The sequence below is a fragment of the Balaenoptera acutorostrata genome, chromosome 9 (assembly GCF_949987535.1).
Source record: "Balaenoptera acutorostrata chromosome 9, mBalAcu1.1, whole genome shotgun sequence".
Classification (NCBI taxonomy): Eukaryota; Metazoa; Chordata; class Mammalia; order Artiodactyla; family Balaenopteridae; genus Balaenoptera; species Balaenoptera acutorostrata.
The window spans coordinates 39,462,351-39,474,972 of NC_080072.1; the positions used below are offsets into that span (position 1 = coordinate 39,462,351).

Here is a 12,622-nt window from a genome sequence, read left to right on the forward strand (position 1 = left end):
GGTTTTCTTATTATTCAGGTATGGATGGTAAGGCCAACAGATCAGGAGACAACTGCCATTAAAAACACAGTTTGTTACTCACAGATCCCCAAAGAAGGGGACACATCACACCAAGGGGGACGGGGTGGCCACACGAGGAAGCACCCAGGGTGGGCCAGGGGACAGAGAGAGTGGGAGAAAACGTGACAAACGCCTTTATGGTGGTTTCTGTGGGAGGACCAGTGAGGCAGGGTGAGCGGGTTTAGGACTGGCTCCTTTGAATACTTTCAGCTGGCTCTCGCTCGGCATAGGGGCTGGTTCCTAGCTGTCTGGTACCTGGCTCTGGTGTGATTAGGGCAGGTGGATAGTGGCCCAGAGTGTGAGGGCGCAATAAAGGAGGTGGTTGAGGTGTGAGATCTGGATTGGTTGGTTTGTATTTGAAAGGCTCACTCACAGGTTAGTTTACTATCACAGGGTAGTTTACTAACCTGTAAGAATTGGCTACCTCTGGGAGAAGCAGTCCCTTCAGGGGCAGGGAGGCCCCAGGATGTGAAAGCATCAAAAACACAGATACAGAATGGAAAAACATGTTTAACACAACTTCTGAGGCATCCTTGGAGTGGCTCAGGCATCCCGCTGCTGCCAGATGAGCCAGGCTGTATGAGGCTCTTATCAGTGGATGTTGGATCCTTGCCTGGCTTGCTTTATCTTGTTGTAAATCCCTGTAATCTCTACTCCTCTACCTAAATGTCTCCAGTCTCAATCCACACCCAGCGGTCCACTCTTCCTCCTCTGCAGAATGGTCAAGGACCTAGTGAACTCCTCAATGGCAGGTTCAACTATGTTCTAGAGTTCTTGTCAGTCAAAGTGCAAGTGCCTCCTCTTTTCTCGGCTTTTACACATTTTTGTCCCCAGCCTGCCACTCCACAATCACAACCCAAAAAGTGCACTCTCTATGTCCTCCGCCACCTGCCTGCATCCATCCCGCGGAAGCTTCCATTCCTACATCCCCAGTGTGTTCCATCCACTGTTCACACTCTTCTTTCCCCGGTCTGCACCACACCTCAAGTAACAATCCGGTCACCTTGATGCCACAGAGCACTGGCTGCACTACTTGTGCCTGTGCAGGGAGGATGAGATCGGATGCCCATTGGGTCCTCACCATCTCTGCCACATCTCCCATGAACCGTCCCCAGGTGCAGTCCAACACCATTTTAACATTGCCTGTAGGATGGTGAGACGGAGGGTGGTACGCACACTTCTCCGTGGGTCCCCATTGCTTGATGTGAAATTGTTTCATCCAGACCTGGGTTAAGGATGATCTTCAAAGCTGTGTGGCTCTACCTCTCTGGTGCCTATTAGGGACATAACTGGTGCTGCAAACATCTCTCCGTTCTCTTGGTCCCTGGGGATGCCCTCTGGCCCAAAGACAGAGATAGCAGTCACAGTTGTCTCCCCCCTTGGGGTAAATCCCAAGATCACGCATCTCAGAGACCAGTGCATGTCCCCTCTTGGCCCTTATTTTTTTTCATTTACTTATTCATGGACCTTTATTCACCCATAAAAAATAAATCTGTTGTGTCCCTTAAAAAATTCCACTAGGAATTTTTGATTAGCATTGCACTGAATTTATAAATTAATCCAAGGAGAACTGATATCTTTACTAAGTTCAAACATCCTCTCCGTGAACATGACATACATCCCCCACTTTTTATCCCTTAACAAACTTAAATTTTCTCTGTAAATGTTTGTGTATTTTTAAAGTTTTCCCTAGATAGTTAATGTTTTTGGTACTATTTTGTATTGTATTTTTTTAACTGTTAAGAATTGGTGTTGGGACGTCCCTTGTGGCGCAGTGGTCAATAATCCGCCTGCCAGTGCAGGAGACACGGGTTTGAGCCCTGGTCCGGGAAGATCCCACATGCCGTGGAGCAACTAAGCCCGTGCGCCACAACTACTGAGCCTGTGCTCTAGAGCCCGCGAGCTACAACTACTGAGCCCGCGAGCCACAACTACTGAAGCCTGCACACCTAGAGCCTGTGCTCCGCAACAAGAGAAGCCACCGCAGTGAGAAGCCTGTGCACCGCATTGAAGAGTAGCCCCTGCTCACTGCAACTAGAGAAAGCCCGTGGGCAGCAACGAAGACCCAACGCAGCCAAAAAAAATGAATTGGTGTAGAGAAACACAATTGATTTTTTATGTGAAACATGGCAATCTCACTGAATTCTCTTAATGGCTTCATTAGTGTGCCATTTGATTCTGATGGGTTTTCTACGTAAAAGGTTGCATCATTTAGAACTAATGATAGTTTCATTTCTTCTCTTCCATTTCTTATCCTCCTCATGTTTCTTGTCTTAGCAATGGGCAGGTCCTCCAGGAGAATGTGAAACTGAGGTGATCAGAATAGGACATCCATGTCTCATTCTTGGCCTTCTTGAGAATGCACCTAAAGTTTCTTCTTTACACATAATATTTGCTATAAAGCAATGATTCTCAAACTTTTTTGTCTCAGGGTCCCATTATACTCTTAAAAATTATTGAGGACCTCAAAGAACTTTTATTTATCCTGACTCTATCAGGATTTAACACACTGCAAAGAAAAAATGTTTAAGCATTTAGAAACACAATAATATATTGTGCTGTTATGAAGTTTTATGAGGATGGAGTTAATTTATGAAAAACCCTTCGCAGAGTATCTTAAAAAATGGTCAAATAAATAAATGAATAAATAAAAACACAATAATAAATCCATTACGTTAACATAAATAATATATTTTAATGAAAATAAGCTTTTTCCAAAACAAAAAAAATAATAACAAAAATAGTAGCTTTACGTTTTTGAAAAATTTTAAATATCTAGCTTAATAGAAGATAGCTGGATTCTCATGTCTGATCCTGCACTCAATCTGTCACAATACATTATTTGGGTTGAAGTATACGAAAAAATTCAACATCACACAGATATAACATATAGGTAGAAAACAAGAGAGCATTTTAATAGCATTTTAAGATAATTCAGGCAATTCTTTGATATGATACCAAAACTTGACAAGTGGTAGTTTCTTAAAGGTCAGTTGCAATGTAGAAATCTAAACCCATATCAATGAACATTTCATACCCAGCACACTCATGAAAAAAATGAGAATGAAAAAGGAAAAGAATATCTTAGTGTTACTGTGAAAATAGTTTTGATCTCACAGACCCCCCTGAAAGGGTCTTAAGAGACCCTCAGGTTTCCCTAGAACACACTATGGGAACTGCTGCTATAGATTATTGGTATTTAACCTTTATCAAGTCAAAAAGCTTCTCATTATTTTATTATACCTCTCTCTTTTTTTTTTGTCATAATAGGTGTTGACCCTTATGAAATGCATGGCTGAGAGGCTGAGAGGGCTTTCTCTGCCCTGGAGCTGAGAGCTCAGCACAGGTACACAGAGTGGTGGAAAGTGCTCAGGGCACCCACAACATTCGGTGGGGTGGCCTGTCAGTTTTGAAGCTCAAGGGCTTTACACATGAGTTCAAAGGATTTAATTTCTGACACATCTGCTGTCTGGCCCATCAGGGACCATCCTGAGGAAATGACCAGGAAAGCAAGGTCCAGGCTGAAGGAACATCCTCTAACCGCACACCTTCCAGCAGCCAGGGGGCCTCCATCCTGCAGCTCCACACCCTCTTCTCCGCAGCCCGGGTGGCCCGGGCCTCAGCACCTCCACCCCTGACAGTGGCCACCAGGCAGAACAGGCCTACCTATTTTCTCAGGGTTGCACAATGAGGAAAATGACCTGTGGATGAGGACAGCCATTGGACTCCAGTAAGTTACCCTTTGCAGTTTTGTAGGAGAAATGACCTGCAGGGACTCTCCCCCAGGCACCAGTCCAGCTTTCCTTCTCACCCCATGACCCCAGCAGGGATGGTTCAGTATAAATACAGCCACCTGTCCCCAGCAGGTCTGCTCCACCGGTTTCAGGTGAGAAACTTCTCCAAGGAGTGATTTCTTTGAAAACACTTTAATTCTTCTATTTTGTATTTGTCCTGTATAAGGTGAATGCTGGCAGAGTGGTGCACGGGAAATGCTTTTTGATTAATTACAGGCTGCTTTAGCAAGACACAGCTAGGCCCCAGCTGCCCTCTTCTTCCACCGTAGACACCTTGGTGACCTCTTAGACAGTCTTGGGTTCAGGGTTGGTGGGTTCAGCACTGAGGGCTAGCGGCTCCGAGTGAGGTCCTACTGCAATGTTCCCTAGGAGGACCACTGAGAGTCTAATGAGAACAAGTGGAAAAGAACAGATGGGCTCTCCTTGACATACAAACCCCAAAGTGGGTGTGCAAGGCTTGTCCGTGTCTCCCTGACCCTCTCCTTTCGTTTCAGCACAATGAAGCTTTTCACAGGCCTCGTTCTCTGCTCCTTGGTGCTGGGAGTCCACAGCCGATGGTTCTCCTTCCTCGGAGAGGCTTATGAAGGTAAGGCTGGTGGAGGGGGGATGGCACCCAAGGGCCTCTGGGATTCACCCTGAGCACTCTTAAGGGTTGGAGCTACTGTCTTAGGCGGTGCTGCCCTATGTGGTAGAAGGTGCCAGGTGTTTGGGGAGCTTTTATTCAGACAGATTGAAAACCACAGGATTTATGTCAATCAGTTACTAGAGAAAGAACAATCCTCATTCCCAGCTGAAATGGAAGTTTGACTGGAAGACACAAAGTAAGTCTTGAAATGGTACAGCATTTCCCTCAGACCAATTGCATGAAGTAGGATGAAAGCTATCCATCTATTTCCCTTCTCTTCTTCTCTCCCTCCATCCATTTCTCCCTTCCTCCCTCCCTTTCTCTCCTCCTTCCTTCCTTCCTTCCACTCTTCTTCTTCGCTTCCTTCTTACCTTCCATTTCCTAATTGGATAATTCAGGGACCTTCAGCTTAGCTCTTGCTCCTGCTTCCTATACTCAGTGACACTGTCCCTGGTTTAGTCTGTTTCCCACCCTTTTCTAGCCTTTTAACTGACAAAAAAACCCGTGTGCGACCGAGGGGGGAACCTAATAACATATATCAAGCTTCCAATAGGAACTCGGCCCTTACATGCACTTCAGGGTGACCTACTCTCCTGCTTTGCCCAGGTCTGAGGAGTTTTCCAGGACACTTTCAACGTTAACTGGGGCAGTTCCAGGAAAACAGGGGCAGTTCTGGTTAGGCTGGGACAGTTGGTCACCTACTTACCTGCAGAATATCTCCGTGAGGGAGGCATCTTCCCCCATCTGAAGGGGCGAAAACCGAGGCTTAGAGCAGCTGAGTCCGTTGCCCAGGGACTAAGTGCCAGTCAGCAGGTGGCAGGACAGAAGTTTGAACCCAGCTGTGCATGAGGCCAAAGCTCTTGCTGGGTAGACTTGTCCTAGTACCACTTTGTCAAGCTGAGGGCTAGTCAATCTCAGCTGCATGTTGGATTCACCTGGGGAGCAATGAAAACTATTGATGCCCGAGACCCACCCCAGAGTGTGTGAGGTAATTGGCCTGGGGTGTGAGGTAGGTCTCATGGGACTTTCAGTACCTCCCCAGATGATTGGAAAGTGTAACCAGGCTGAGGAAAAGACCCACTGCTCGAGGGCTTGCTTCCTCAAGCAGCCCACATCATCAATACCGTCCACTAGAAAGTTCTCAAGATGCCACTCACGTGTCTAACAGGCAGGGGAATCAAGTCACAATTAGCACATTCGCGCAGCAGGAATACATTTCTTAGGCGTGAGAGCAGAGGTGCTGCATGTCTGCCCCTTTCTCAGAATCTGTCTTCCATGTCACCTCCTCACTCACCCAAGTCCCCTGGATCTTATCCTATGCAACTTCCTTTTATAACAGTGGTTCGGGGCCAAGGCAATTTTGTGTCCTGGAGATGTTTGGCAATGTTTGGAAACAGTTTTGGTTGTCACACTTGGGGAATAGGTTGCCCATTAGTGGGTAGAAGTCAGGGATGCTGTTAAACGTTTTACAATACCCAGGACAGCCCTGAACAACAACGAATTATCTGGCTTAAAATTTCAATAGTATGAAGCTGAGGAATCCTGCCCTATAATGATGGCTCCCTTCTCTCCTTTAAACATATCACACAGAGCCCTAAGTGAGATGCAGTCCAGAGACGGCATCATAGGGGCCAGACAACCAGGTCCAACACAGCTGTGCCCCTCCCCCCATAACGACTCTCATTCGAGTTACCAGGAGCAGGAAACTAGGCACAAAGAATGCTCTTCTCAACCTATGGCACTCATGGTGCTATGGCCACAGGATGAAACTGAGTCAGTGGAAGATTTTTCATTCCTTGCTTCTTCTCTAAGGTGTGTCACAGCTTTCTGTCCACCTGATAATCCTTTCTCTATATGCATTCCTCCCAGGGGCTAAAGACATGTGGAGAGCCTACTCTGACATGAGAGAAGCCAATTACAAAAATTCAGACAAGTACTTCCACGCCCGGGGCAACCGTGACGCTGCCGAAAGGGGACCTGGGGGCGTCTGGGCTGCTAAAGTGATCAGGTACCAGGGGCCCTGAGGAGGCAGGGGTGGGTGTGAGAGCCTCGGACAGCCAGGAGGGGCCAAGCCCTGGAGAACTTCCTGTAGGGCTGTGGCCTCTCCTCCTCTTATCCACCCTCACCCTCTGTGTCCTGTGCGGGGTCTGAGTGGCTGAAGAGCAGAGCAAGGCTGGTGGGACAGACGATTCCCAAGCCTCCCCCATGGATGCTGTTCACCCAGCATAAGGGGACCCGCAGGGCTGAGGTGTGCTGAGCCCGGGCAACCTCAGGCTTCATCCCCTCTTTCCTAGCTCCTGTCAGAGTCCTTGATTCCTTGGAAAGAGGAGAGATGGGGAGGGTGGGCTGTTGCTCGTCAGCCCTGGAGTAATCCCCTACCTGCCCTCCTCCATTCCAGCGATGCCAGAGAGATGATTCCGAGAGTCACAGACTTTTTAAAACATGGAGACAGTGGCCACGGACTGGAGGACTCGAGGGCCGACCAGGCTGCCAATGAATGGGGCCGGAGCGGCAAAGACCCCAATCACTTCAGACCTCCCGGCCTGCCCGACAAGTACTGAGCTGCCTCTCATTCTGCTCAGGAGACGACGGGGCTGTGAGTCCCCAAGGGCAGGGACGCTGAGCTAGTGAGTTCTCTGTCCACAGATGCCAGCAGATCTAATAAATGCTTAAGAGATTGAATGTTGAAAACTGTGTGTTATTCTTTGATATAAGGACAGCCTGTTTGTTCCCAAGGGGTGATGGCTGGACACCCACGTGAAGGCCGAGTCTGTGCCTGTGTCTTGGGTGTCGGGGACACAATCTCAGCATCATACAGGGCAGACACCCTGCTCCACCCCTTCCCCTAATCAGACCCGCGCCCCTCCAGGCCCCTCTGGTCACAGTGGTGCTCTTTCTAGGCCCTTCTCTATTCAGGCCTCTTCACTCCCTGGCAGTTGTGTCCTGTCAGCTTCTCTGCCCTGGGGTCTAGTCCCCTTAGTTTGTCCTCAGTGGTGCCTGTGTGCGGGCAGGGGACACAGCCTCGGGAGGACTGGATCGTGGAATCCTGCTCCAGCAACTGCACCTTGATCTTCTGTTCATTTCTCAGCAACACCTACAAATCCATCTATGAACCAATTTCTGTCTGTGCCATCCAGAAGTGCCTCCAAAGCAGCTTCCCTTCGCTCTATATTCCGTGCCTTATGCAAGTGTCCAGGAACAGACATGTCAAGAAACGGAGGCATAGGGACAACATCAAGATTAAGTATCAGGAGGTTTTGTATTGCATTGGATATGTATCAGGTCCTTGAGAAGAAGTCATTTTCCCTCCCTGGACCCTTCCCAACAGAGGAAAGCCAGCAGCACGTTACTTTTTTTTCCGGTCATGCCGCATGGCATGTGGGATCTTAGTTCTCCCCCCAGGGATTGAACCCAGGCCCACGGCAGTGAAAGCTCCAAGTCTTAACCACTGGACTGCCACGCAAGTCCCAGCATGTTACTTCTTATTGAGGAAAACAGTGTCTAATAAAAGGGGTTTGAGCCTGTTAGAGCCCAGGAATTATGAGTGACTCTATAAATCACAAATTCCTAGATAAACCAAGAACCTTCTTCCTTGGATAAAAACTTTGGTTTTGGTGTTTGGTTTTTTCAGATTACAGATTCCAAGAACTAAAATGATCTAACACTTTAAAGAGTGGTGAATAGGGGCTTCCGTGGTGCAGTGGTTAAGAATCCGCCTGCCAATGCAGGGGACACGGGTTCGAGCCCTGGTCCGGGAAGATCCCACATGCCGCAGAGCAACTAAGCCCGTGCACCACAACTACTAAGCCTGCGCTCTAGAGCCCGTGAGCCACAACTACTGAGCCCACACGCCACAACTACTGAAGCTCAGGCACCTAGAGCCCGTGCTCCGCAACAAGAGAAGCCACCGCAGTGAGAAGCCCAGGCACCGCCAACGAAGTGTAGCCCCCGCTAGACGCAAGTAGAGAAAGCCCACGCACAGCAATGAAGACCCAAGGTAGGCAAAAAAAAAAAAAAAAGAATGGTGAATAGACTTCTGTATCCAACTTTTATTTCAAGTAATAAAAAGGCTGATTATTAAATTTTTCCTATTTACAAAAATTTGGAGAACTTGCTTTATCCAAACTTTCAAGTCATCCTTTCTCCTGCTTTTCCTTTCTTTCCCCTCATTTTGCAAAAATCTATACCTTCAGCACCTGGGATAGAAATCTAATCGTGAACATTCTTGTAACAGGAGTTTCCTTACAACCTGGGGTCTGTTGAGACTTTACCACTAGAACCCTAAACTCAGCAGTGCTTTGAGCCTGTTCTTGCCAGCCAATCTGCCACCGCACTCTCCCTCATCCCAGTTATCCTGCCCCTGCTTTATTCTGTCACACTCACTTTTCTGAGACACAGCCTTAATCCTCCTTAAACCTCTTCTACGTACACTTCTGACAGTGCCTTCTGATGGGAACTGGATGAGAAAGTTCTCTTGTGACTAACTACCTTATAGACACACTTTTTCTTCCTCCTTGACAAGGAAATTAAACTTGTCTTTCCCCGATAGAGATCATTTCATCATTAGTCATCTCCCCTTAGGAGTGCTCCTCAATCCCACTTTCAGAGTAGAAGTGTGTGCCGGTTATCAGTTTATTAACTCTGAGCTCCACATCCACCCTTCTTTGCCCCGCTTGTGATCCTGGAACTGGACCCTGTGATCATTTCTTCTGTGCCAGCCGGGCATGGTGTTAATCTCTGTCCTTTCAGGGCGCAGGAGGGACGTTGCAGGACACAAACACTTCCTGGTTTGTGCTTTCCTTCTGCCCAGCTCCTGTGGTGCTCTCCTCTTGCACAGGACACCCAGTGACACTCACGCCAGGGAGGAAAATGTGCTTGTTCCTCACATGGGCAAAACCTTGCAGAGTCCAGACAGTCAGTAACAGCTTTCCTAATAAAGCACCACATTGAAAACCCTGACTTCAATCCGCATCACTCTTCACTCTTGCACGTTTTCCTCTTCCTCTTATAGTCAGACTTGTTGAAAACCTGCCCATCTGCACTTTCTGATTCTTCGCTTCTGACTCACACTTGACCCCACACCAGCCTGACCTCTGTCCCCACCACTCAGCAAAACAGCTCTGGTCACCACTGACCTCCATGTTGCCAAAACAATTGACATGTTTCTCTCCTCGTATCAGGAGGCCTCTGAGCCATGCTCAGCCCAGTTGTCCTCTCCCTCCTTCCTGGAAGGTTCTCTCTTGGCTTCACAGTACCACACTCTCCTTTTGCTTCCCTTCAGTTTTCCTTTACCTCCTTAGCTGGGTCTTTTCATCTCCCCAAACTCTAAGTGTCCCTCAGACTTGGTTCTGGGCTCACACTTTTTATTTCTCTGTATTCTCCCCAACAAGCGCAGCAAATAGTATCTACATGCTGACGGCTCTGAAACTTATATCTCCCCCTCAGAACCTGGTTCCCAAGCTCCGTGCTTGTTTATCTGATTGGCCTCCTGAAACCGCTGATTGGATGGCTTCCAGAGATCTCACACTCTGCACGTCCAAAGGGAGCGCTCGTCCCCCTCCAGAACTCTTCACCCCCAGGCCCCTCCAATTCAGCAAAGGAAACGACTCTTCCCTCTGTGGCTCACCCCAGATATTGGGAAATGTGCTTGATGCTTCCCTTGCCTTTACCTCCACATCCAATCCACTAGCAAGCCCTGTGATTCTACTTCCAAAATTCATCTCTAGCCCATCAGCTTGGTCTCACGTGCACCTCCACGCTCCTGGCCACACCTGTTCTCACCTGGGTTCCTGCAACAGCTGTCTCAGTAGTCTCCCCATCTTCATGGTTTCCGCCTCTGCTTAAGTGTGACTGTATAGTTTATCATCTAAGCCAAGTCACCTTCCATTGTGAAAGGGGCATTATTGATAATTATACCTGGATCACAGGAATAAACTGGAACTGTCCTGGGCAAAACAGGGCATGTAGTTACCCTACCTCTCGGTCTAGCATACAAACTATACTCAGATCATGTCTCTCCCCTGCTTAAAATCCTTCAATGGACTCCCATGTCCCTTAGAATATAACCCAGGTGCTTATCATGGCTTACAAAGCCCAGTGTGATCTGTCCCTGGCCACCCTCCAGCAGCATCTCACGCCACCCCCTCCCAAGCTCCCCACTCTCCAGTATCACCAACAAACCAAGATGTTATTTGGCACAGGACGTTTGCAGGTGACATTTTCTCTGCCCACACACTCCTCTCCTTGCTTTTCACATGGATGGGAATGTCTCACCTGTGGGGCTCTCCCAAATTCACTCTTTCTTGAGAGAGGCCTTCCTGATCATCCTGGCTGACCTACTCTGGTTATTCTTCACATTTTACCAATTTTTAACATGTGGGATTCTTTTACTAAATTTTTTGGTTTATTCTTCTGATTTTTGTTTGGATTTTCTTTTGGTTCATCTTCCTCCCTGTATTATAAAATCAGTGAGAAAAGTGACTATTTCTCTCTTGTTCACCCCTAATATCCAGTACCTGGCATATAATGGCATCTCAACAAATGCTTATTGAAAACGAATAAATGAATGATTGACCTAATTTTTTATTTTACTAATACAAGAAAGGTTTTCTTTCAAAGAAGGTCAGACTAGTTATAAGGAACAGGAAGGAGCTAAGGAAGAGGGAGATAATAAAGATAAAGAAGAAGGAATAAGAGCAGAGTCAAGGGGAAGCAAGAGGCAGAGGGATCAAGCCCACAAAGGATGGTTAACCCCAAGGGGAGCAGAAAGCTCTCTGGCTCTGAGAAAGGAACGAGGGTGAAGAGAGTGGGGTCAGGGGATGCAGCACATTTGAGATGGACGACAGGGACCTGCGGGAATCTGGTTGTACCTGCTCTTGCTGTAGGTGACTGTCCCCGGGACTCGTCACACTCCAGTGTGTTTGCCCGTTTTCTTGTCTGTCTTTAGAGCCAATAGGTAGGGAATCCAAGGGCAAAGGCCTGTCTCTTTCTTTTATTGTGTGTTGTCATTGTATCCACAGTGCCTGTCATAGGGCCTCACAAATAGTAGTTGCTTTATAAATATTTGTTGAAATGAATGAATAAAGTCTGAGAAGAGGTATTGTTCAGAAGTCAACAGAACTGGGAGGAGGGTTTGGGAGTTGTAGAAAGTATGGATGTGGTCTGGATCTGCAGAATGTGGTAATGAGTCACTTTGAGGTGACTACTAAATCTGTACAAATATCATACTGACACCAGGCAAAATGATATAATTTTACTTCATCATAGAAAATATTTAGTTTTCTCCAACGATACTGTGCACACTCTCTCATAGAAATGAAAATTAGGAACACCATGTGCAAATAAACTGTTAGTCATTGTGGTAGCTGATGAGAACCCTTGGGAGAAATAAATGAATATTTTGAATTTCCAAAGTACTGTGCTGATTATCAGAGGGGCAAGTTAGCAGAGAACACTCTGTGAGACTAGAGGAGGGGGAAAAAGGACACACTGTATTTCTCCGAGTCTAAGACCCCTAGAATGAAAGATGTGTTACTATTTATACACCACCAAGAAAAAAGATGCTACCATTTAGATTCAGACATAATGTTTTCTTATCACTCTGAATTTTTATTTTACACTTACTGAGAGAGTTCTTTTAAACTTAGACATGGATTTTAATCTTACATCACTCTTGTGTATAAACAAAAAGGAAAGCATACACAAAATGAATCCTAAAGCAATGACAACAATTTCATGAGTGCTGCCTGGTCATTAGTGAATGTAAGACACGTCCTAGTTTCAGAAATGTATAATCAAGAAATGTGTGGTTTAGAAATGATGAAATATGAGACTTAAATGTAAACCTATACAAGTTTTCTCTCTCTCACTCTTTTTACTGAGAAGAAATAATAATAAGCTTTGAGCTGTTATTAATCATCAGGTGTGATGGGGGTGCTCCTGAGGTGAGGTTCAGCTTCACACCAGCCCCTCAGCTATGGAGGACCTCCCCAGAGTGGAGCAGGTTATCCACAACTGGTCCTGACAATGGTCCACGTTCCAAGCTCCCTCCCTAGCTGAGGGGTCGCCTCACCTGGCGCAGCACTGCCTTTCCTCTAACCTCAGGGGTCTTTCCAATGGATTCCAGTGGAGCCCCCAGAATGAC

The 12,622-nt window shown here is 47.0% G+C and overlaps 1 protein-coding gene across 1 annotated transcript; it reads left to right on the forward strand.

Annotated features, from left to right (window-relative positions):
- The first annotated feature begins 3,913 nt into the window (after positions 1 to 3,913).
- On the forward strand, positions 3,914 to 7,161 carry LOC103020590 (serum amyloid A-2 protein). Its single transcript, XM_007174846.2, has 4 exons — positions 3,914 to 4,020; positions 4,349 to 4,440; positions 6,349 to 6,487; positions 6,878 to 7,161. Exons 2-4 carry the CDS (start codon positions 4,353 to 4,355, stop codon positions 7,038 to 7,040), a joined length of 390 nt encoding a protein of 129 aa, XP_007174908.2. The 5' UTR covers positions 3,914 to 4,020; positions 4,349 to 4,352; the 3' UTR covers positions 7,041 to 7,161.
- Positions 7,162 to 12,622: the final 5,461 nt, after the last annotated feature.

What these genes read in the sequence shown, in the direction of transcription:
- LOC103020590 (XM_007174846.2), top strand. Translation starts at nt 4,353, where the DNA reads ATGAAGCTTTTCACAGGCCTCGTTCTCTGCTCCTTGGTGCTGGGAGTC. An exon ending in CCTCGGAGAGGCTTATGAAG is followed by an intron (nt 4,441 to 6,348) that starts GTAAGGCTGGTG and finishes CATTCCTCCCAG; the next exon opens with GGGCTAAAGACATGTGGAGA. An exon ending in TGGGCTGCTAAAGTGATCAG is followed by an intron (nt 6,488 to 6,877) that starts GTACCAGGGGCC and finishes CCTCCATTCCAG; the next exon opens with CGATGCCAGAGAGATGATTC.